Source organism: Entelurus aequoreus, linkage group LG17, assembly GCF_033978785.1.
Source record: "Entelurus aequoreus isolate RoL-2023_Sb linkage group LG17, RoL_Eaeq_v1.1, whole genome shotgun sequence".
In the NCBI taxonomy this organism is placed as follows: Eukaryota; Metazoa; Chordata; class Actinopteri; order Syngnathiformes; family Syngnathidae; genus Entelurus; species Entelurus aequoreus.
The window spans coordinates 9,685,626-9,708,726 of NC_084747.1; the positions used below are offsets into that span (position 1 = coordinate 9,685,626).

Below are 23,101 nucleotides of genomic sequence, written 5' to 3' on the forward strand. Positions count from 1 at the left end.
CAAATTGTGGAAGTATCTTCCCTCCTGGTTCTCTGGACCACCAATCACCGACATGACAGCTCCTTTTCAGGGTTTGAACATTGGTTTATTTTCATAAATTGTGCAAAGTCTTTTCGGTGCTTTTCAGCAGTTCTCTTTTGTCTCTCTCTCTCGCGCGTGCTCCAACTCCAACTCTCCTCTCCTCCCCGGCCGCTGCCTTTTAACAGAGTGACAGGTGATTAGATAAGCAGGCCCTGGTGGGCCATCTACGCACCTGTCGCTGATCTCGAAGCCGGTCCTGGCACATCCCGCTTTGCTGCAGGTACGCAGGCCACGCCTCCCTCCACAGTGTGCTATGGCTATGAGTTTTTTTTCGCCTTGGCCTCAGTCTGGACCCCCTCGCTGGAGTCCAGCCTTTGACTGAATATTTGTTTACTCTCCTCCTTCCCAACGTTGACCTGTTTCTCACCTTTTTTTGTTGTTGTAAAGGGCGCTGGAAGTTGGCAGACCCGTCAGCGATCCTTTTTCTGTCTCCCTGTAATGTTTGTCTGATCTTGAATGGGATTGTGCTGAAAATCTCATTTCCCCTCGGGGATCAATAAAGTACTTCTTGAATCTGAATCTGAATATTCCTCAGAGGTGTACACGAAATTGAAAATATAGAAATAGGAAAGACAGTTCTAGAAGAAATGGTCAAATGGCTCTGGTGACATAAATAAGATGCTTGTGAAGGATATGAAACATTCTCACCTTTTACATACAATCAATCTTTCATTACTGGCATCTTCCCGGGGCAAAATGAAAACTGCCAAAATAATTCAATTTCAATAATTACAGGCCCATCTCCTCACTCTCGCAGTTTTCCAAAATCTTAGAATAGCTCCAAGGCTGGACAGTTCTATTGAAAAGAACAACGTATTGATTCCGATCAAACAGGTCAACTTGGATGTCAGTCATGGAACTGGTGGAAAAGAGAACCACAGCAACAGACAATTTGATTTTTTATTGATTTAAGTAAGGCTTTTAACACCATTGATCACAATTTGCTACTGGGAGAAAATGGAAAAGTATGGTGTCAGAGGCACTGTACATGACTGGTTAATGGTGTGTACACATGAACCATGTCCATTCAGATTAAAAACATCACATACGGAGGAGTCCCACAAGGTTCTATCTTGGGGCCAAAATTGTTCATCTTGTATAATCAGGGGTGTCAAACTCGTTTTAGCTCAGGGGCCGCATGGAGGAAAATCTGTGCCGACTATTAAAATCATGGCATTAAAACTAAAGAATTAAGACAACTTCCGATTGTTTTCTATGTCTTACTTTGGTCAAAAAGAGTACAAACACAAAATGTTACAATGAAAATATAGAAAAAAAATACAGAAAGAAAGTGAATGAATGTTTATAACTGAATACATGTACATATGCATACATATTTGCTTTCTTTTCTATTATTTTTTTTAATGAATTTAGTAACGTTTATGAAAACCTTTTTCCAAAACACAATATAGAATGTGAGATTTAACAGGATAATGCATACATTTATCATTTGTTTTCAAAACGGCTACAAAAAAGTAGGACCCCAAAAATGTACTGTGAGACCCCATTTTTAAAAATTCCTAGCGTGCAAAACAGCAGCTGGCTGTGGCCTGCAGGCCGGTTCTAATACTGGTTCTAATACCGGTTCTAATATCCTCTTTGACACATAGGTTATATATACATTTTGTCTGTGAGGTATTAAAAAATGTCAAAAGGGACAAGCGGTACAAAATGGATGGATGGAAGTGTGTATTGTTTGCAGACGACACCGGCCTTTCCTGCTCTGATGCAGTGGGACATGGGCTCAGAACACTGAAAACATGGTTTGATATCAACAAACTATCACTCAACTTAAGTAAAACTAATCATGTGCTCACTGGTAATTGAAAAACGCATAAACTGATAAAAATCTGAGTAAATGAAATATGAGAATATGAAACTACATTTCTGGGGGTTGCCATTGACAGTAAATTAAATTGGAAACTGCATATAAATAAAGTGAGGACAAAAAGACAATTGCTGGACTGTATAAAATGAAAACATATGTCGAACAGAAGTATATACTATACACTTCTCTTGTACTTCCACAATTAAGCTACTGTGCGGAATTATGGGGGAACAACTATACATCAAATATTGATAGCATCATTTTGCTCCAAAAGAAAGCCATTAGAATTGTCAACCCAGCAGACTATTATGACACGCCGACAAATCCACTTTTCATCAAACAACACCTTGAAATGTCCCAACCTAGTGGAGCCAAACACAGCAGTTGTCATGTTGAAGGCACACAATCACACGCTTCCAAAGTGTGTCCAAGAAAATGTTCAAGCCTGGAGAGAGTCAACACGGTTTAAGAGGTCCTGCAACTTTAGATTTGTGTACAGCTCTGGTAATGGGTACATTCGCACCCACCTGCACAAATGTACTTCAAAATGTAAAAATAAAAATAAATATGACTTTTTTTTTGTTTACTAGGGCATGCATATATAATATGCATTAGTTTGACCATTTAAAATCAACGATAATAAAAAGGAAATGCTTGGAAATAGGATAAAAATGCCCCAAAAACTTTTTGGTGTAACCATCATGAGCGTTCTGTTCAGGTATATTTATTTTATATTTTGATAAATCATCATATTTATGTATTACTAAATTTAAATAGGTATTGATCAATCTTTAAGCCGTGTGTATTTGATTTCAGTTTGCTTTTGACATCTTATTTAGAATTGTAGTTGAAACTTTTACAACCTTGTGTTGCGCTCATGATGGCGTAACCAAACTAGATTTCATTTAATGATCTTATTTTGAATATTCATTCCCTTTTTTACATTTAGTATATTTAAATATTCATTTATAAACATTGAATACTTTTCCAATATCAATAAAATGCAATTGCCTTCACCTTAAAGGGTAATGTTTAGTTACACCAAGTCATGAGCGTAACACTAAGCTTCATCACTTTGACTTGTAATATCTCTAATTCTGCTGGTGTATTATGCTTTTTTCTTTTTGGAACATGTACTATACATATAATACAATAAAGTCCCATTTAAAATTATGTTTCTAGCAATACTTTAATTTTGCCTTTGAAAGTAACACTCCAATGTCCATCAGTGGAGCTGGACAACTTTATATTGTTCTGAGAATTGTTGTGAAGTTGAGAAGGGGTGGGATTTACCAAGCTCTGCTTCTTCCTACTCTGTTTCGGACATGTTAAAATGAAAAACTGTCAACCTGAGTTTGTGCACAAATGTAATCTGGCATGCATGTTAGGAATGGAATAAAATGAACTGACCTGACTAAAAGGAATCTAACTAATCCATCATGTTAAGTGTTGTATCTGCTGCGTGCGCTCTCATGTGTCGCGTCAAACTGCTGTTGTAAGAAAAGTTTTTGTCACAAACCGAACAATTGAATGTTTTACCTCCTGTGTGTGTGCTCATGTGGCGAGTCAAGCTTTTCTTGTGAGAAAAGTTTTTACTACAAACTGAACAGTTAAAGTTTTGGTCTGCTGCGTGAGTCGCCATGTGTTTGGTTAAACAGATCTTTGAAGCGAAACCTTTACCGCATATTGAACAAATGAATGGTCTTTCTTCCGTGTGAATTTTCGTGTGTTCAGTCAGAGTGCCCTTTTGAGAAAAGCATTTACCGCACACTGAACAAATGAATGGTTTCTCTCCTGTGTGGGTTCTAATGTGTGCTGTCAAGTGGGACTGCTGAGAATAATTTTGACCGCAAATAGAGCAATTAAATGGTTTTTCTCCCGTGTGCGTTCTCATATGTGCTGTCAAATGGGTCTTTAGAGAAAAATGTCGACCGCAGATTGAACAATTAAAGGGTTTCTCACCTGTGTGCATTCTCATGTGCGCTGTCAACTGACTCTTATGAGCAATATTTTTACCACAAACTACACAATTAAATGGTTTCTCTCCTGTGTGTATTCTCATATGTGATGTCAAATGGGATTTGTGAGAAAAATCTTGACTACAAACTGAACAATTAAATGGTTTCTCTCCTGTGTGTGTTCTCATGTGTCCAGTCAAATCGCTCTTTTGAGAAAATCTTTTACCACAAACTGAACAAGTGAATCGTTTTTCTCCCGTGTGTGTTGTCATGTGTTGAGTCAAACTGCCCGTTTGAGTGAAGCCTTTACCACAAACTGAACAATTAAAAGGTTTTTCTCCGGTGTGCGTTCGCATATGTTGAATCAAATGTGTCTTGAGGGAAAAGCTTTTAGGGCAATCTGAACAATTATACGGTTTTTCTCCCGTGTGAATTCTCACGTGTTGAGTCAAACTGCCCGTTTGAGTGAAGCCTTTACCACAAATTGAACAATTAAAAGGTTTTTCTCCGGTGTGCGTTCGCATGTGTTGAATCAAATGTTTCTTGATGGAAAAGCTTTTAGGGCACTCTGAACAATCAAACGTTTTTTCTCCCGTGTGAATTCTCATGTGTTCAGTCAAATTGCTCTTTTTAGTAAAGCTTTTAGCACAAACTGAGCAGCTCAAACATGTTTTACCTCTCTTCTTTTTAGAACGTCCAGAATGTTTGTTGTCAGTGTGAGTCCTCATATCACCTTCACAGTCTGTATCGCTGCTCAAAGGTTCTTCAACGTCGTCTTCAGCCTCGCTATCTGATACAGGAGCTAAGATGTTGTCTTGTTGTGGTTTCTCCTCATGTTCTTCAGTCTTCACAGAGACAACAGTCAGTGGCAACTTGGTGAGATCAGCTTCCTCCGTTATCCAGAGTTCCTCCTCTTCCTCTTTAACGTGGGGGGGCCGTGGACGCTCTGGCTGAGAGGGAAGTTCTTCTGAATGACCAATCAGCTGCTGGACGTCTGCAGGACAAAAACACACTTTAGTTCAGACATGATCCATGAGATGTTTCTCCTTAAACTCACTACACACTTTCTTCTATGTACTGCATGTGTGTGTGTAGTGTTTCATGGACCTTATTTTCGAACGATTGATCAACGTTCACATGACTAAGCTAGAACTTCAACAAATTTAGCTATGGGCTGAACAATTAATTGTAAATTGTAGTTTGCAACTAGCCTAGGGCTTTGATCCAGAAAAAAGAAAAGTGTTGTCAGCGGTTAGGATTTGCAGCAACAGACGTGGAACAAAAGACTGCACGCTGCAGTTTGGTTAAAAAAGGCAGAAGAACAACAAACTTAATACAGCCCAGTGGGGAAAATGCAACTCTTTACAAGGGGAACAAACCCATAACAACAAACAAATTCAGACTAAAAAGCAGCTTACTGTGGTGGAGTAATTTACTATGACGGTATCATGAATGCAGCTGAAATAGGCTCCAGCACCTCCCGTGACCCCGAAAAGGACAAGCGGTAGAAAATGGATGTATGGATGGATGGTATCAAGTATGATAAGAGAGAAACACGATGGAGAACGATCACTAAAACAGTCGCTAAATATGTGGTGCACATACACTTTGTGTTAGCTACTTACTAAAATTGTACTTTATTATTTAGTTGTAGGCAATGTGCAATGCTACATTTTTGTTTTATCCAAAGACAAGTTGTGCCTTTGATCGGAAGCTCTTTAGTTTTTAAAAAAAAAAATTCCATACAAAGTGAAATTTACAGTACAGGCCAAACATTTGGACACACCTTATCATTTAATAAGTTTTCTTTATTTTCATGACTATTTACATTGTAGATTGTCACTGAAGGCATCAAAACTATGAATGAACACATGGCGTTATGTACTTAACAAAAAAAGGTATTGGGTATTGTGGCCAAACAGCTCAATTTTTGTTTCATCTGACCACAGAACCATCCTCTAGAACAGTGGTTCTCAAATGGGGGTACGCGTACCCCTGGGGGTACTTGAAGGTATGCCAAGGGGTACGTGAGATTTTTTTTTAAATGTCTGTCAAAAAGAACTGTGAAAAGAAATGCAACAATGCAATATTCAGTGTTGACAGCTAGATTTTTTGTGAACATATTTCATAAATATTGATGTTAAAGATTTCTTTTTTTGTGAAGAAATGTTTAGAATTAAGTTCATGAATCCAGATGGATCTCTATTACAATCCCCAAAGAGGGCACTTTAAATGATGATTACTTCTATGTGTAGAAATCTTTATTTATAATTGAGTCAACTGGTTTATTTTTCAACAAGTTTTTAGTTTATATCTGTTTTTCCAAATAGTTCAAGAAAGACCACAACAAATGAGCAATATTTTGCACTGTTATACAATTTAATAAATCAGAAACTGATGACAGAGTGCTGTATTTTACTTCTTTATCTCTTTTTTTCAACCAAAAAGGCTTTGCTCTGATTAGGGGGTACTTGAATTAAAAAAATGTTCACAGGGGGTACATCAGTGAAAAAAGGTTGAGAACCACTGCTCTAGAAGGTCTTATCTTTGTCCATGTGATGTCAGATGACACATCAATGGAGCTGTTTGGCCACAATACCCAGCAATATGTTGGGAGGAGAAAAGGTGATGCCTTTAATCCTAGGAACACCACACCTACCGTCAAGCATGGTGGTGGTAGTATTATGCTCTGGGCCTGTTTTGCTGCCAATGGAACTGCTGCTTTAAATGGGACAATGAAAAAGGAAGATTACCTCCAAATTCTTCAGGACAAGCTAAAATCATCAGCCCGGAGGTTGGGTCTTGGGCGCAGTTGGCTGTTCCAACAGGACAATGACCCCAAACACACGTCAAAAGTGGTAAATGAATGGCTAAATCAGGCTAGAATGAAGGTTTTAGAACGGCCTTCCCAAAGTCCTGACTTAAACCTGTGGACAATGCTGAAGAAACAAGTCCATGTCAGAAAACCAACACATTTAGCTGAACCGCACCAATTTAGTCAAGAGGAGTGGTCAAAAATTGAAGCAGAAGCTTGTGGATGGCTACCAAAAGCGTCTTATTGCAGTGAAACTTGCCAAAGGACATGTAAGCAAATATTAACATTGCTGTATGTATACTTTTGACCCTCACATTTTCAGTAGACCCATAATAAATTCATAAAAGAAGCAAACTTCATGAATGTTTTTTGTGACCAACAAGTATGTGCTCCAATCACTACATCACAATATCACAAAAAATAAGAGTTGTAGAAATGACTGTAAACTCAAGACAGCCATGACATGATGTTCTTTACAAGTGTATGTACACTTATGATGGCGACTGTAACTCCACACGTGTTCAGTCATAGTTTTGATGTGACAATCTACAATAGTCATGAAAATAAAGAAAACACATTGAATGAGGAAAATGTGTGTCCAAATGTAGTAGAATTTCTGACCTTTGACCATGTCTGTCAAGAATGTATGCTCATTTTGATTTCTCTTCTATTCTGTGGGACAAAAGTGAATTTTAAGTCATGCCAACCTGTCTACAGAATGTGTTGACTGTCTAAAGGATTCAAGTTGTTATGGAATAGATCAATCAATCAATCAATCAATGTTTATTTATATAGCCCTAAATCACAAGTGTCTCAAAGGGCTGTACAAGCCACAACGACATCCTCGGTACAGAGCCCACATACGGGCAAGGAAAAACTCACCCCATTGGGACGTCGGTGAATGACTATGAGAAACCTTGGAGAGGACCGCATATGTGGGTAACCCCCGCCCCTCTAGGGGAGACCGAAAGCAATGGATGTCGAGTGGGTCTGACATAACATTGTGAAAGTCCAGTCCACAGTGGATCCAACACATCAGCGGGAGTCCAGTCCACAGCGGGGCCAACAGGAAACCATCCCGAGCGGAGACGGGTCAGCAGCGCAGAGATGTCCCCAACCGATGCACAGGCTAGTGGTCCACCCGGGGTCCCGACTCTGGACAGCCAGCACTTCATCCATGGCCACCGGACCTATGCAACTCCCCCTCGCAAGGGACAGGGGAGAAGAGGAGAGAGGAAAAGAAACGGCAGATCAACTGGTCTAAAAAAAGGGGGGTCTATTTAAAGGCTAGATTATACAAATGAGTTTTAAGATGGGACTTAAATGCTTCTACTGAGGTAGCATCTCTAACTTTTACCGGGAGGGCATTCCAGAGTATTGGAGCCCGAATCGAAAACGCTCTATAGCCCGCAGACTTTTTTTTGGCTCTGGGAATCACTAATAAGCCGGAGTTCTTTGAACGCAGATTTCTTGTCGGGACATATGGTACAATACAATCGGCGAGATAGGCTGGAGCTTGACCGTGTAGTATTTTATACGTAAGTAGTAAAACCTTAAAGTCGCATCTTAAGTGCACAGGAAGCCAGTGCAAGTGAGCCAGTATAGGCGTAATATGATCAAACTTTCTTGTTTTTGTCAAAAGCCTTGCAGCCGCATTTTGTACCAACTGTAATCTTTTAATGCTAGACATAGGGAGGCCCGAAAATAATACGTTACAGTAATGGAGACGAGACGTAACGAACGCATGAATAATGATCTCAGCGTCGCTAGTGGACAAGATGGAACGAATTTTAGCGATATTACGGAGATGAAAGAAGGCCGTTTTAGTAACACTCTTAATGTGTGACTCAAACGAGAGAGTTGGGTCGAAGATAATACCTAGATTCTTTACTGAGTCGCCTTGTGTAATTGTTTGGTTGTCATAGGGAAAACAAAAAGACATTGACGCACTAACAAGAGAGATAAGAAAGGGATAGAGTCAAACGAAGAGGGTGTTTTGGTAGCCATTATTCCATGCTGTCGGGCGCGCCCGGGGGAAAACTTTCTGTGTGCTCGACAACTCAACCCAACCATTGTACCATTTGATTATGGGTAAAATAAAACTCTTGTGTTAAATCTACTTTGGTTCTCATTGACAACCTGGACTTTCCACTACACAAACGTTTGCCCTGAACTGTGTATCCATCCATTGCTCCATTTTCTACCGCTTGTCCCATTCGGGGTCGCGCGGGGTGCTGGAGCCTATCTCAGCTGCATTCGGGCGGAACGCGGGGTGCACCCTGGACAAGTCGCCACCTCATCACAGGGCCAACACAGATAGACAACATTCACACACTAGGGACCATTTAGGGTTGCCAATCAACCTAACCCCAGGTGCATGTCTTTGGAGGTGGGAGGGGCCTATCCCCAGGTGCATGTCTTTGGAGGTGGGAGGGGCCTATCCCCAGGTGCATGTCTTTGGAGGTGGGAGGGGCCTATCCCCAGGTGCATGTCTTTGGAGGTGGGAGGGGCCTATCCCCAGGTGCATGTCTTTGGAGGTGGGAGGAAGCCGGAGTACCCGGAGGGAACCCACGCAGTCACGGGGAGAACATGCAAACTCCACACAGAAAGATCCCGAGTGCTGGATCGAACCCAGGACCTTCGTATTGTGAGGCAGACGCACTAACCCCTCTACCACCGTGCTGCCCTACTGTGTATTCGTTGTAAAAAAAAAAAAAAACTTCATAAAAATGTGAATTTTGTGTACAACAAAACAAAAGTGTGATAAACCAAAACCAACTTTTTTTCTTTCTTTTTTTTTACAATAGTACTGACTGGGTCATCATTGTGAAAGTTCTCCTGTGTTGAGTCAAAGTGTTCTTTTTAGAAAAGCTTTTAGCACAAACTGAGCAGATCAAACTTTTTTTTTTTTTACCTGTCTTCTTTTCAGAACATTCCGAGTGTTTGTTGTTCCAAACACCTTCACAGTCTGTATCGCTGCTCAAAGTTACTTCAACCTCGTCCTCATGCTCACTTTCTGACTGTGGAGCCAAGAAGTTGTTCACTTGTGGTTTCTCTTCATCATCTTCAGTCTTCACAGAGACAACAGTCAGTGGCAACTTGGTGAGATCAGCTTCCTCCTCCGGCCCTACAAGACACGCTCCCTCCTGAGTGATCCAGCGTTCCTCCTCTTCCTCTTTAATGTGAGGGGGCTGTGAAGCCTCCTGCTTCAACGTGGAGGCCTCCCCATGCAGCAGAGGAGGAAGTTCTTCTGGGTGAGCAATCAGCTGCTGGACGTCTGCAGGACACAAATAAACACACTTTACTTCAAAAATGAAACTATAGTTTCATTCGACGTCACCTCCCTGTTCACCTTTGCCTTAACACTGCATACTTTCAATTCATGGGAACTTGTTACCCACAAAAACATGGTTGTGCCACGGGATCACCTGCATCACCAATAGTAGCACACCTTTACATGGAGGACATGGAAAGGAGAGCTTTGAGCTCTTTTTAAGGGAACAGCACCAAGTCATGGGTACAGATATGTAGAGATGTCCGATAATGGCTTTTTTGCAGATATCCAATATTGTCCAACTCTTAATTACCGATTCCGATATCAACCAACACCGATATATACAGTCGTGGAATGAACACATTATTATGCCTAATTTTGTTGTGATGCCCCGCTGGATGCATTAAACAATGTAACAAGGTTTTCCAAAATAAATCAACTCAAGTTATGGAAAAAAATGCCAACATGGCACTGCCATATTTATTATTGAAGTCACAAAGTGCATTATTTTTTTAACATGCCTCAAAACAGCAGCTTGGAATTTGGGACATGCTCTCCCTGAGAGAGCATGAGGAGGTTGAGGTGGGCGGGGCGGGGGACAGGGGGTGTGTGTATTTTAGCGTCCCGGAACAGTTAGTGCTGCAAGTGGTTCTGGGTATTTGTTCTGTTGTGTTTATGTTGTGTTACGGTGCGGATGTTCTCCCGAACTGTGTTTGTCATTCTTGTTTGGTGTGGGTTCACAGTGTGGCGCATATTTGTAACAGTGTTAAAGTTGTTTATACGTCCACCCTCCGTGTGACCTGTATGGCTGTTGACCAAGTATGCCTTGCATTCACTTGTGTGTGTGAAAAACCATAGATATTATGTGATTGGGCCGGCACGCAAAGGCAGTGCCTTTAAGGCACACCTCCAATATTGTTGTCTGGGTGGAAATCGGGAGAAATTCGGGAGAATGGTTGCCCCGGGAGATTTTCGGGAGGGGCACTGAAATTCTGCAGTCTCCCGGGAAAATCGGGAGGGTTGGTAAGTTTGACTGGGAGACGCAACTTCTCTGTACTTCTCCCTACGTCCGTGTACCACTCCGTACAGCGGCGTTTTAAAAAGTCATACATTTTACTTTTTGAAACCCATCCATCCATCCATTTTCTACCGCTTATTCCCTTCGGGGTCGCGGGGGGGCGCTGGAGCCTATCTCAGCTACAATCGGGCGGAAGGCGGGGTACGCCCTGGACAAGTCGCCACCTCATCGCAGGGCCAACACAGATAGACAGACAACATTCACACTCACATTCACACACTAGGGCCAATTTTTAGTGTTGCCAATCAACCTATCCCCAGGTGCATGTCTTTTGAAACCGATACCGATAATTTCCGATATTACATTTTAAAGCATTTATCGGCCGATAATATCGGCAGTACGATATTATCGGACATCTCTAGTCCCAATGTTTACATCATGGAGTGGTAGGCTGTTTCCTCTGAAACTTTCCACTAGAGATGTCTGATAATATCGGACTGCCGATATTATCGGACATCTCTAGTGGAAAGTTTCCGGTAAATTTCCGGAAACTTTCCGGAAATTTACCACGGGAATTTAAGCTTGGGAAGTTTGGAAATATTGACCATTTTTTGATTATTCAAAGTGGGACACCGTCCATGGGAATTAATGGGAATATTTGGGAATGAATGGGGAATTACAATAATGATATATATTTTTGGGCACTTGTCTATATGCTGCTGCATCTTTGTGGCATTTTTGACGTAGCTCTTTGCACAGTATTTTCAAATGTACACCGCCTTTTTCTGCCTACATTGGTTGGGGTGAAATGTCTCCACACATCAGATGGTGTACGTGGCATTATTCTGTTTGTATTTATTTATTCTTGCAAAACACTAATGCAATGCCACACACAGATATAAATAGTCAGCTAAACAATTGGAGTAGTCTTTAAAAATATATTTGACTGATGGACAAATGGATAGAAATAGGCTAGATGAATAAATGAACAGTCAACCAGCATGCTAAATCAAACTATAAGCTACATTCTTGTATGACAACAGAATGGCTAGCAGAACAGAAGGCAGAGGAAACTACACCTTTTGATTTAGTATTTGCTAGTTGAACTTTACACATCACAAAAAAGGTACATTCGGATCGCTAACGTTGTTAGCATAAATGAATGGGATTTAAAGGCCTACTGAAAGCCACTACTGGCGACCACGCAGTCTGATAGTTTACATATCAATGATGAAATCTTAACATTGCAACACATGCCAATACGGCCGGGTTAACTTATAAAGTGACATTTTAAATTTCCCGCTAAATTCTATGTTTCATACTTGATCATTTCGCGATATTGCCTTATTTTTGATGAAAGGATTTAGTAGAGAACAACGACGATAAAGGTCGCAACTTTTGGTCGCTGATAAAAAAAAGCCTTGCCTGTACCGGAAGTAGCGTGACGTCACCAGAGGAAGGACTCCTCATATTCTACCATTGTTTTCAATGGAGCGAGAGCGATTCGGACCGAGAAAGCGACGATTACCCCATTAATTTGAGCGAGGATGAAAGATTTGTGGATGAGGAAAGTGAGAGTGAAGGACTAGAGTGCAGTGCAGGACGCATCTTTTTTCGCTCTGACCGTAACTTAGGTACAAGCTGGCTCATTGGATTCCACACTTTCTCCTTTTTCCATTGTGGATCACGGATTTGTATTTTAAACCACCTCGGATACTATATCCTCTTGAAAATGAGAGTCGAGAACGCGAAATGGACATTCACAGTGACTTTTATCTCCACGACAATACATCGGCGAAGCACTTTAGCTACGGAGCTAACGTGATAGCATCGGGCTTAACTGCAGATAGAAACAAAAGAAATTGATCTATTGACAGCCACAGGAAGACCTTGTCATGACCCGGGATCTACAAGGCAGAGAGGGAGCAGACCTGTCACTGCTCCAGGCACCTTTTCTTTGAACTGTTTATGACCGAGTGCAACAGCTGTTTATGACCCCCTCCCCCTCCCCTGTAATCAGGGTATGTCCAAATAAATGCGGAGGCATGGAACTCCTTCTTCAGAGCGGTGTGGTGACGCTGTACTAGGGTGCAGGCACACAGGCGCTCTCCTCATGAGCTGAATTGAATCCTGTCTCTGCTTGATTCCTTGCTTCTTGTCTCGTCTAGTAGATGTCATCGTTGTGTTTGAACCTGACAGAGGGGCTTGGACTATTTAAGGGAGAATGTTCATTCAGTCGGAGTGGGAGTAGGTAAGCAGTAGGGCTGTGCGATATACAGTATCAAGTTTGTAAGATATATTGATATATTTTTAAACAAGATATGAATTTAAAAAAAATTGTAATATCGTTATAATTTGTTCCACGTTAAGATGACCAAACACCGCTTATTTGTTGTGTTCCTTGTTCTCCCCCGCAACACTCAATGGCTATTAAACCCCTCCCCTTCCCCCTTATCACCCCACTGCACTGACCCACAACAACAACACACAAGTAAATATGGAGTCTGACTGTGCCACCAAAAGTGTGCCAGTGACCTACTAGTAAGTAAAACACAAACTTCTGCATACCTGCCAACAACTACGGTTTTCCTGTAATGGGTACGGTTTTTGATAATACGACTGCAGTGGTAGAAAATGTGTAGCCTGCGTAAAAGCAGGCCACATGGCTACACTTCATTGCATATGATCTGTGCATTGGTCTGATTCAAATGTTTCCTGTGGACATACCCAGATTTGTCATGTTACAATGCTGTGCTAGTAATGTGTGTGCAGTCGATTACATCAGGAAAACCGGCTAATTCCGTCACACGCGCCTGGCGTGGCTCGGCTCAGGGTGGATTGGCACAGTCCCGATCGTTCTGGAATGCCCCGTTTGCAAATATATTTTGTTTTGGGTACACCCTGGACAATTAGCCAACTCATCGCATTTTCAACATGAATTGATCAATCTGTTTTTTTAAAATAAACATTAATAATATAAATAATAATAAATATATATATATATTTATAAATAAATAAATATCTTTAAAGTGATTCAGCTGTTTGCAACTTGCTTTAAGTTACATTTTTAAACACAAATTTTAAAAAAAGAACACCACCAGCTAGCTTATTTTACAATCAGTGGTTTAACAGAAAATAAGTGTTTTTTTAAGTTCATGAACTCCATGGTGTTCAGGGATGAATAGTCTCTCCTATTGCTATTGTACTATTTTTTCAGCTATAGTTACATGAATCATTAGTAATGTAGTAGCCTAGTTTTGAATGGCAGGGTCCCTGCTGTCACATGTTGATAAAAATGTAACATTTACATAATAAAAATCAACTACAGGCTTCCCAAATGCTGCAATAAATTAAGCATGATGAGTTGAGCATATGTCAGCATGTGGCCCCACTTTTAACTCTTTTTTTCAAACGCTTATTGCAAACGCTTACTTACAGTAAGTCATTCATTAGACTTAGTAAGTCATTATTTTGTCATTATTTTGACTAAGTCAAAATATTGACTTACTAAGTCATAATAATGACATACTTAGTATCCTAAGGTAACTAGGACTGTTTTGTTTTTACTTTACGGAAAAAATATCGAGATATATATCGTATATCGCCATTCAGCAAATGGGAGCGGAAAACACAACCAAGAATTGTAGGCTTCTTCACGCGACGAAGCCGGCCTACTTCACTGCAGTCTGTAGTCTATTGCCTCCCAGGCTGTGGTGGCAGCGATGAGACGGAGACGTGATGGCGACAGGCCGAGTTACACCGATCCTCACACCCACCCACCCCCTGCCCCGGTCTGTCCGCCGGAGAGACACCACCTTAAAGGCCTACTGAAAGCCACTACTACCGACCACACAGTCTGATAGTTTATATATCAATGATGAAATCTTAACATTGCAACACATGCCAATACGGCCGGGTTAGATTACTAAAGTGCAATTTTAAATTTCGCGCGGAATATCCTGCTGAAAACGTCTCGGTATGATGACGCCTGCGCGTGACGTCACGGATTGTAGAGGACATGTTGGGACAGCATTGTGGCCAGCTATTAAGTCGTCTGTTTTCATCGCAAAATTCCACAGTATTCTGGACATCTGTGTTGGTGAATCTTTTTTAATTTGTTCAATGAACAATGGAGACAGCAAAGAAGAAAGCTGTAGGTGGGAAGCGGTGTATTTCGGCCGGCTGCAGCAACACAAACACAGCCGATGTTTCATTGTTTACATTCCCGAAAGATGACAGTCAAGCTTTACCATTGGCCTGTGGAGAACTGGGACAACAGAGACTCTTACCAGGAGGACTTTGAGTTGGATACGCAGACGCGGTACAGTGAGTACGCAGCTGCGGCTTCCAAACATTTGATCGCTTGCCCGTACGTGCGTGCCGCTATGTGCATGTCACGTACGTAACTTTGGGGACTTTGGGGAAATATATGTGCTGTATGAACTTTGGGGAGGTGAACGGTACTTTGGGCTGTGGGATTGTGTGTGTTGTGCGGGTGTTTGATTTGTATTGGCGGGTTATATGGACGGGAGGGGGGAGGTGTTTGTTATGCGGGATTAATTTGTGGCATATTAAATATAAGCCTGGTTGTGTTGTGGCTAATAGAGTATATATATGTCTTGTGTTTATTTAGTGTTTTAGTCATTCCCAGCTGAATATCAGGTCCCACCCGCCTCTCACAGCATCTTCCCTATCTGAATCGCTTCCACTGCCCTCTAGTCCTTCACTCTCACTTTCCTCATCCACAAATGTTTCATCCTCGCTCAAATTAATGGGGAAATCGTCGCTTTCTCTGTCCGAATTGCTCTCGCTGCTGGTGGCCATGATTGTAAACAATGTACAGACGTGAGGAGCTCCACAACCTGTGACGTCACGCGCATATCGTCTGCTACTTCCGGTACAGGCAAGGCTTTTTTATCAGCGACCAAAAGCTGGGAACTTTATCGTCGTTGTTCTCTACTAAATCCTTTCAGCAAAAATATGGCAATATCGCGAAATGATCAAGTATGACACATAGAATGGACCTGCTATCCCCGTTTAAATAAGAAAATCGCATTTCAGTAGGCCTTTAACCAACACATTTTCTGGGGGAAACACTGCATTCAATGATAGCTTAAGTGAGCTATCCAGATCGCTATCATTAGCTAGCAACACACAATGCCAATGCGTGTGGAAGTAGAATATTTGATGTGAAGTAATTGGAGCCCTAGATAGATAAGTGAATTATTACACCATTGATTTTGTTTTTGAGTAACAACTCTGCTAACAATGGAGTCAATAGGGGCTCTCTATTCCACCTGCAAAACTCTCAAAATAACCACCCAAAACCCGTCAGCACTACTTTATTTTCATATCGTGACCTGAATATTAACCAAATATCAGTGATGTTGTTTTTATAAACACTAACACAGACAAACTATTTTTAGCAGAGCATTGACAACAGCCAATAAGAGTCTATCTTTCCCTGCAACACTGCTTTATACCTAGGGACCGTAAATAAATGATTGTGTTGAATGAAGCAAGTTTGTTAAAAAAATGTAATCTTCTACATCAAGGGCGTCAAACTCATTTTCATGGTGGGCCACATCGCAGATACCCGCTTCATGATAATATTACACAGTGTGCTTCTTTTTTTTTAAAATTATTATTATTATCGTTGTTTACCAACACACTAATGGAAAACCTGCTTTGGAATCAAAATGTTATGATCCGCTGCCCGGATCATATTTCTGTTTACGTTTTCTAGTCACTTGTGTTTTTCTGTTAGTTTTGATCTCTTTCTAGTTCCTGTTTATGCACCTCTGAGTTTGGTTACCATAGTAATTGATTACTTTCACCTGCCGCGGGTGTTCCCGACGCGCACCTGTTTTTCATTATTGTCTTCATTATATAAGCCTGCCTTTTCATTCAGTCTGTGTTGCATCGTAGTTTGTGTTCGCACGACAGTTGACGACTTCTGTTCCTGTTCTGTGACCTTGTAGCTTCCACGCTAAAGGCTCTGGTAACCTGCTAGCTTCCACGCTAAAGGCTCTGGTAACCTGCTAGCTTCCACGCTAAAGGCTCTGGTAACCTGCTAGCTTCCACGCTAAAGGCTCTGGTTAGTGTTTTACTCTAGCTCCCACGCTAGCTCTTTTAGTTTTGTACTTTTAGTGCTATGAGCATGTGTTTATTTGTTACTGTCTGATTTATGCTTTAATAAATCATTGCTTACCTGCAAGCTGTGTCCGAAGCCCGGTCTGCATCCCTGAGAGAACGCACACCCGCACCCGGTCGTCACACAAAAGTCAAAGTGACAACTTAATTTCAGCTAGTGTAGAAGTGCCATAAGAAAAAGGGTTTGAATGACACGAAGGCAAGAAATACAGTAGGAACGGGATTGAGAAGGCACCATTTGGTTTACCTGACACATGAAATGTGACGAATTGTGGGAGTGCACTATCCACGTTAGCCGCCATTCCAACTTTGACCACAGCGTCAGTTGGTGTGAAGAGTGGAGCTTTCCCTCATTTTCAGCAGACTGCATTGCTACATGATTAACCCCTCCTCTTCCTCTCATGCGAGATCCACCCAGGACTGGGGCCGTATAAATCCATCTCCTACTGTAGCTTGTTGCATCAAATAATATTGAGTTAAGAGCTGCATTTGCATGGTTTCATGCTTTTTTCTGTCAAAATGTAGATACATGAATCAATAAAGATGAAATAAAGTTGATGCACATTCTTTACAGGCAATTGCGGGCCACAAAGAATAATGGGGCGGGCCAAATGTGGCCCCCGGGCCTTGAGTTTGACACATGTGTTCTACATCAATCTATAGCAGTGTTTTTCAACCACTGTGTCGCGTGAGATATTGTCTGGTGTGCCGTGGGAAATTATGCAACTTCACCTAATCGGTCCAAAAAATATTTTTTGCAAATCAATAATTATAATCTGCAAATAAAGTGCCGTTGCTTAGTGTCTGTGCTGTGTAAAACTGGGCAGGGTAACCACGTAATACGCCATGTCAGTAGGTGACAGCAGGTAGTTAATTGCTTTGTAAAAGTGGGAATGTGTCCGGTGAGACGAGGATGGTTTGTCGTGATCCCAATATGCAGAGCACAGCGGGAGGCAGCGTGCAGCTAAAAAGGTATGTAATGCTTCAACCAAAAATGAACAAAAGGGAAAGGGAAAGGAAAAAAGCAATGGCTCTGCAAAGCGAAAGTAAAACTGAACCGGCTACAAAGTAAACAGAAACAAAATGCTGGACGACAGCAAAAACTTACAGCGTCCACAAAGTACATCCGTACATGACATGACAATCAACAATGTCCACACAAAGAAGGATAGCAACAACTTAAATAATCTTGCTTGCTAACACAATAGCGCACAAAGGAAGACGTGAAACTGCTACAGGAAAACACCAACAAAACAGGAAGGGCCACCAAAATAAGAGCGCAAGACAAGAACTAAAGCACAAGACACGGGGAAACACAAACAAACTCAAAATAAGGCACGACGACCTGGTGGAGTTTCATTTTTTAACCTTTTCTGCTGGTGGTGTGCCTCCGTATTTTTTTGATGAAAAAAATGTGCCTTGCCTCAAAAAAGGCTGAAAAACACTGATCATTAGCAAAGTCAGATACCTCAGTAATATCGTGCAAAGCCATTATTTTCAAATTTGATCTTTCACTGGATTTTATGTACATTTTCAGTATAAAAATGTGTGGCTTTTTTTCAATAGTTTTAATGTCAATGCATTCTATGAACTTTATTCTATTTGATATTAGTAGCGCTGGCCTTGTATTATCACGCACAGCTCTTTATTTTCACATTTGACTTTAATAGGGTTTAAAAAAAAAAATTGAATAAAGTTCAATAGAGAGGAGCCAGATGAGGTGGTTCGGGCATCTGCCCAGGATGCCACCTGAACGCCTCCCTAGGGAGGTGTTTAGGGCACGTCCGACCGGCAGGAGGCCACGGGGAAGACCCAGGACACGTTGGGAAGACTATGTCTCCCGGCTGGCCTGGGAACGCCTCGGGATCCCCCGGGAGGAGCTGGACGAAATGGCTGGGGAGAGGGAAGTCTGGGCTTTTCTGCTTAGGCTGCTGCCCCCGCGACCCGACCTCGGATAAGCGGAAGAAATTAATGGACGGATGGAAGTTTAATAGTTTCCAGGTCAGGTGACCATGAGGGGGGCGGGGGGGTTACCCACATATGCGGTCCTCTCCAAGGTTTCTCATAGTCATTCACATTGACGTCCCACTGGGGTGAGTTTTCCTTGCCCGTATGTGGGCTCTGTACCGAGGATGTCGTTGTGGCTTGTACAGCCCTTTGAGACACTTGTGATTTAGGGCTATATAAATAAACATTGATTGATTGATTGATTGATTGATTGATTGAACTTACAAACCCTGTTTCCATATGAGTTGGGAAATTGTGTTAGATGTAAATATAAACGGAATACAATGATTTGCAAATCATTTTCAACCCATATTCAGTTGAATATGCTACAAAGACAACATATTTGATGTTCAAACTGATAAAAAAAAATGTGTTTGCAAATAATCATTAACTTTACAATTAGATGGCAGCAACACGTGACAAAGAAGTTGGGAAAGGTGGCAATAAATACTGATAAAGTTGAGGAATGCTCATCAAACACTTATTTGGAACATCCCACAGGTGAACAGGCAAATTGGGAACAGGTGGGTGCCATGATTGGGTATAAAAGTAGATTCCATGAAATGCTCAGTCATTCACAAACAAGGATGGGGCGAGGGTCACCACTTTGTCAACAAATGGTTGAACAGTTTAAGAAAAACCTTTCTCAAGCAGCTATTGCAAGGAATTTAGGGATTTCACCATCTACGCTCCGTAATATCATCAAAGGGTTCAGAGAATCTGGAGAAATCACTGCACGTAAGCAGCTAAGCCCGTGACCTTTCATCCCTCAGGCTGTACTGCATCAACAAGCGACATCAGTGTGTAAAGGATATCACCACATGGGCTCAGGAACACTTCTGAAACCCACTGTCAGTAACTACAGTTGGTCGCTACATCTGTAAGTGCAAGTTAAAACGTTCCTATGCAAGGCGAAAACCGTTTATCAACAACACCCAGAAACGCTGTCGGCTTCGCTGGGCCTGAGCTCATCTAAGATGGACTGATACAAAGTGGAAAAGTGTTCTGTGGTCTGACGAGTCCACATTTCAAATTGTTTTTGGAAACTGTGGACGTCGTGTCCTCCGGACCAAAGAGGAAAAGAACCATCCGGATTGTTATAGGCGCAAAGTGTAAAAGCCAGCATGTGTGATGGTATGGGGGTGTATTAGTGCCCAAGACATGGGTAACTTACACATCTGTGAAGGCGCCATTAATGCTGAAAGGTACATACAGCTTTTGGAGCAACATATGTTGCCATCCAAGCAACGTTACCATGGACGCCCCTGCTTATTTCAGCAAGACAATGCCAAGCCACGTGTTACATCAACGTGGCTTCATAGTAAAAGAGTGCGGGTACTAGACCGGCCTGCCTGTAGTCCAGACCTGTCTCCCATTGAAAATGTGTGAAGCCTAAAATAGCAGAAGGGAGACCCCCGGACTGTTGAACAACTTAAGCTGTACATCAAGCAAGAATGGGAAAGAATTCCACCTGAGAAGCTTCAAAAATGTGTCTCCTCAGTTCCCAAACCTTTACTGAGTGTTGTTCAAAGGAAAGGTCATGTAACACAGTGGTGAACATGCCCTTTCCCCACTACTTTGGCACATGTTGCAGCCATGAAATTCTAAGTTAATGATTATTTGCAAAAAAAAATAAAGTTTATGAGTTTGAACATCAAATATGTTGTCTTTGTAGCATATTCAACTGAATATGGGTTGAAAATGATTTGCAAATCATTGTATTCCGTTTATATTTACATCTAACACAATTTCCCAACTCATATGGAAACGGGGGTTGTAATTCCAATGGATATCAACAGAGCTCGCCTTGTAATGTCGTGCAAACATTTTTATTTTCCAATTTGATGGAATTTCCGGGCACAGAGAGGCTGAGCTTTTATTGTAGCGGCGAAGAAGAAAATAGCCAAAGTTCAACGTGAAACCAATTACATTCAAATCATTATTTTCTTTACACAAGCGGTCACGTTTCTTCGTTCGACTTTTGCATTCTTTCATCTCCTCTGATTTGAACTCCACTGCCAGCGACCCCGAAAGGGATAAGCGGTAGGAAATGGATGGATGCCTTCTTCAAGCTAACAATCATGGCGGCTCTTTGTTTACATTCTTCAACAAAGTCGGCTAATTTCTCATCAACGCTCTTTTCGGGGTTCCCGTTTGCCTCCATTTGTACGTGGTTGGAAACTTTCAACTCACTCACCTTCAGATTTGCTGGAATATTCTCTTTCATGTTCTCTTTTACATGACGTCGCCATCTTAGCATAGCAGTAGTCGTCCATCTTTTATCACGTCTTCAATCTTCATTTCAGGTAACACGCCATCGCTCCACACTCAACTTCCGTTATGTGGGCTTGAGTTAAAAGTCCGTATTTGAGAATCTATATCACAGTTAGATCGTAAAATCTGAAACCTCTCCAGGAAGCCACAGTATTCAGTCCGCCATTTTGTTGCAGTCCAAGTCTTCGCGCTTGTCGATCCGTTTGCCCATGCGCCAAATGTCGGCTACTTCCGTTTCGTACTTTACATCAGGTTTTTCAAAACAAAGTTATGTTAATACTTATTTCAACAGCCAGTTCGCGAAAGTATCTACTGATAAACAAAATAGTCAAAAACTACACTTTAAAAAAACGAGAACAACTTCTATCCATTGACATTGTACAAAGCATTTTTTTCTACGAACACACTTTCATTATTTAAAGGCTTTGATTGATTGATTGATTGATTGATTGATTGATTGATTGATTGATTGATTGATTGATTGATTGATTGATTGATTGAGACTTTTATTAGTAGGTTGCACAGTGAAGTACATACTCCGTACAATTGACCACTAAATGGTAACACCCCAATAAGTTTTTCAACTTGTTTAAGTCGGGGTCCACTTAAATTGATTCATGATACAGATATATACTATCATATATACTATCATCATAATACAGTCATCACACAAGATAATCACATTGAATTATTTACATTATTTACAATCAGGGGTGTGGGGGGGGAGGATATGGACATCAAGTAGTGGACATAGAGAGAGAGAGAGAGAGAGAGAGAGAGAGAGAGAGAGAGAGAGAGAGAGAGAGAGAGAGAGAGAGAGAGAGAGAGAGAGAGAGAGAGAGAGAGATCAGAAGGCATAAGAAAAAGAAAAAGTATCTGCATTTGATTGTTTACATTTGATTATTAACAATCCGGGGAGGGTGTTAGTTTAGGGTTGTAGCTGCCTGGAGGTGAACTTTTATTGCGGTTTTGAAGGAGGATAGAGATGCCCTTTCTTTTATACCCGTTGGGAGCGCATTCCACATTGATGTGGCATAGAAAGAGAATGAGTTAAGACCTTTGTTAGTTCGGAATCTGGGTTTAACGTGGTTAGTGGAGCCTACTGAAAGCCACTACTAGCGACCACGCAGTCTGATAGTTTGTATATCAATGATGAAATCTTAACATTGCAACACATGCCAATACGGCCGGGTTAACTTATAAAGTGCAATTTTAAATATCCCGGCAAACTTCCGGCTGAAAACGTTTCGATATGATGACGTATGCGCGTGACGTCAACGGTTGAAGCGGAAGTATTCGGAGCCCATTAAATCCAATACAAAAAGCTCTGTTTTCATCTCAAAATTCCACAGTATTCTGGACATCTGTGTTGGTGAATCTTTTGCAAATGTGTTTAATGAACAATGGAGACTGCAAAGAAGAAAGTTGTAGGTGGGATCGGTGTATTAGCGGCGGTCTACAGCAACACAACCAGGAGGACTTTGAGGATAGCAGACGGGCTAGCCGAACGACCTCACCTTGACTTCCTCCGTTTCCGGGCCGCCAACCGCATCGGTGATGGGGTGAAGTCCTTCGTCGTACTGTCGATCGCTGAAACGCAGGTGAGCACGGGTCGTGATGAGCAGATGAGAGCTGGCGTAGGTGCAGAGCTAATGTTTTTAGTATAGCTCTGTCGAGGTTGCGTAGCTAAGTT

At 41.5% G+C, this 23,101-nt stretch overlaps 2 protein-coding genes across 4 annotated transcripts in view; both read right to left on the reverse strand.

The window, feature by feature from the left end:
* LOC133632306 (gastrula zinc finger protein XlCGF57.1-like) overlaps positions 1 to 23,101 on the reverse strand; it is a 127,769-nt gene that overhangs the window by 67,621 nt on the left and 37,047 nt on the right. The window lies entirely within an intron of this gene.
* Positions 982 to 21,605, reverse strand: LOC133632301 (gastrula zinc finger protein XlCGF57.1-like). Of its 3 annotated transcripts, XM_062024662.1 has the most exons (4): positions 21,332 to 21,605; positions 9,597 to 9,959; positions 4,544 to 4,861; positions 982 to 2,354 (listed from the first exon to the last, which is right to left on the reverse strand). In XM_062024662.1, the coding sequence occupies exons 1-4, from the start codon at positions 21,408 to 21,410 to the stop codon at positions 2,272 to 2,274; spliced, it is 843 nt and encodes a 280-aa protein (XP_061880646.1). In that variant the 5' UTR covers positions 21,411 to 21,605; the 3' UTR covers positions 982 to 2,271. The 3 variants fall into 3 exon arrangements, with proteins under 3 accessions (XP_061880646.1, XP_061880644.1, XP_061880645.1); XM_062024660.1 differs by having other exon boundaries at positions 982 to 4,861; XM_062024661.1 differs by lacking the exon at positions 21,332 to 21,605 and having other exon boundaries at positions 982 to 4,861; positions 7,565 to 9,748.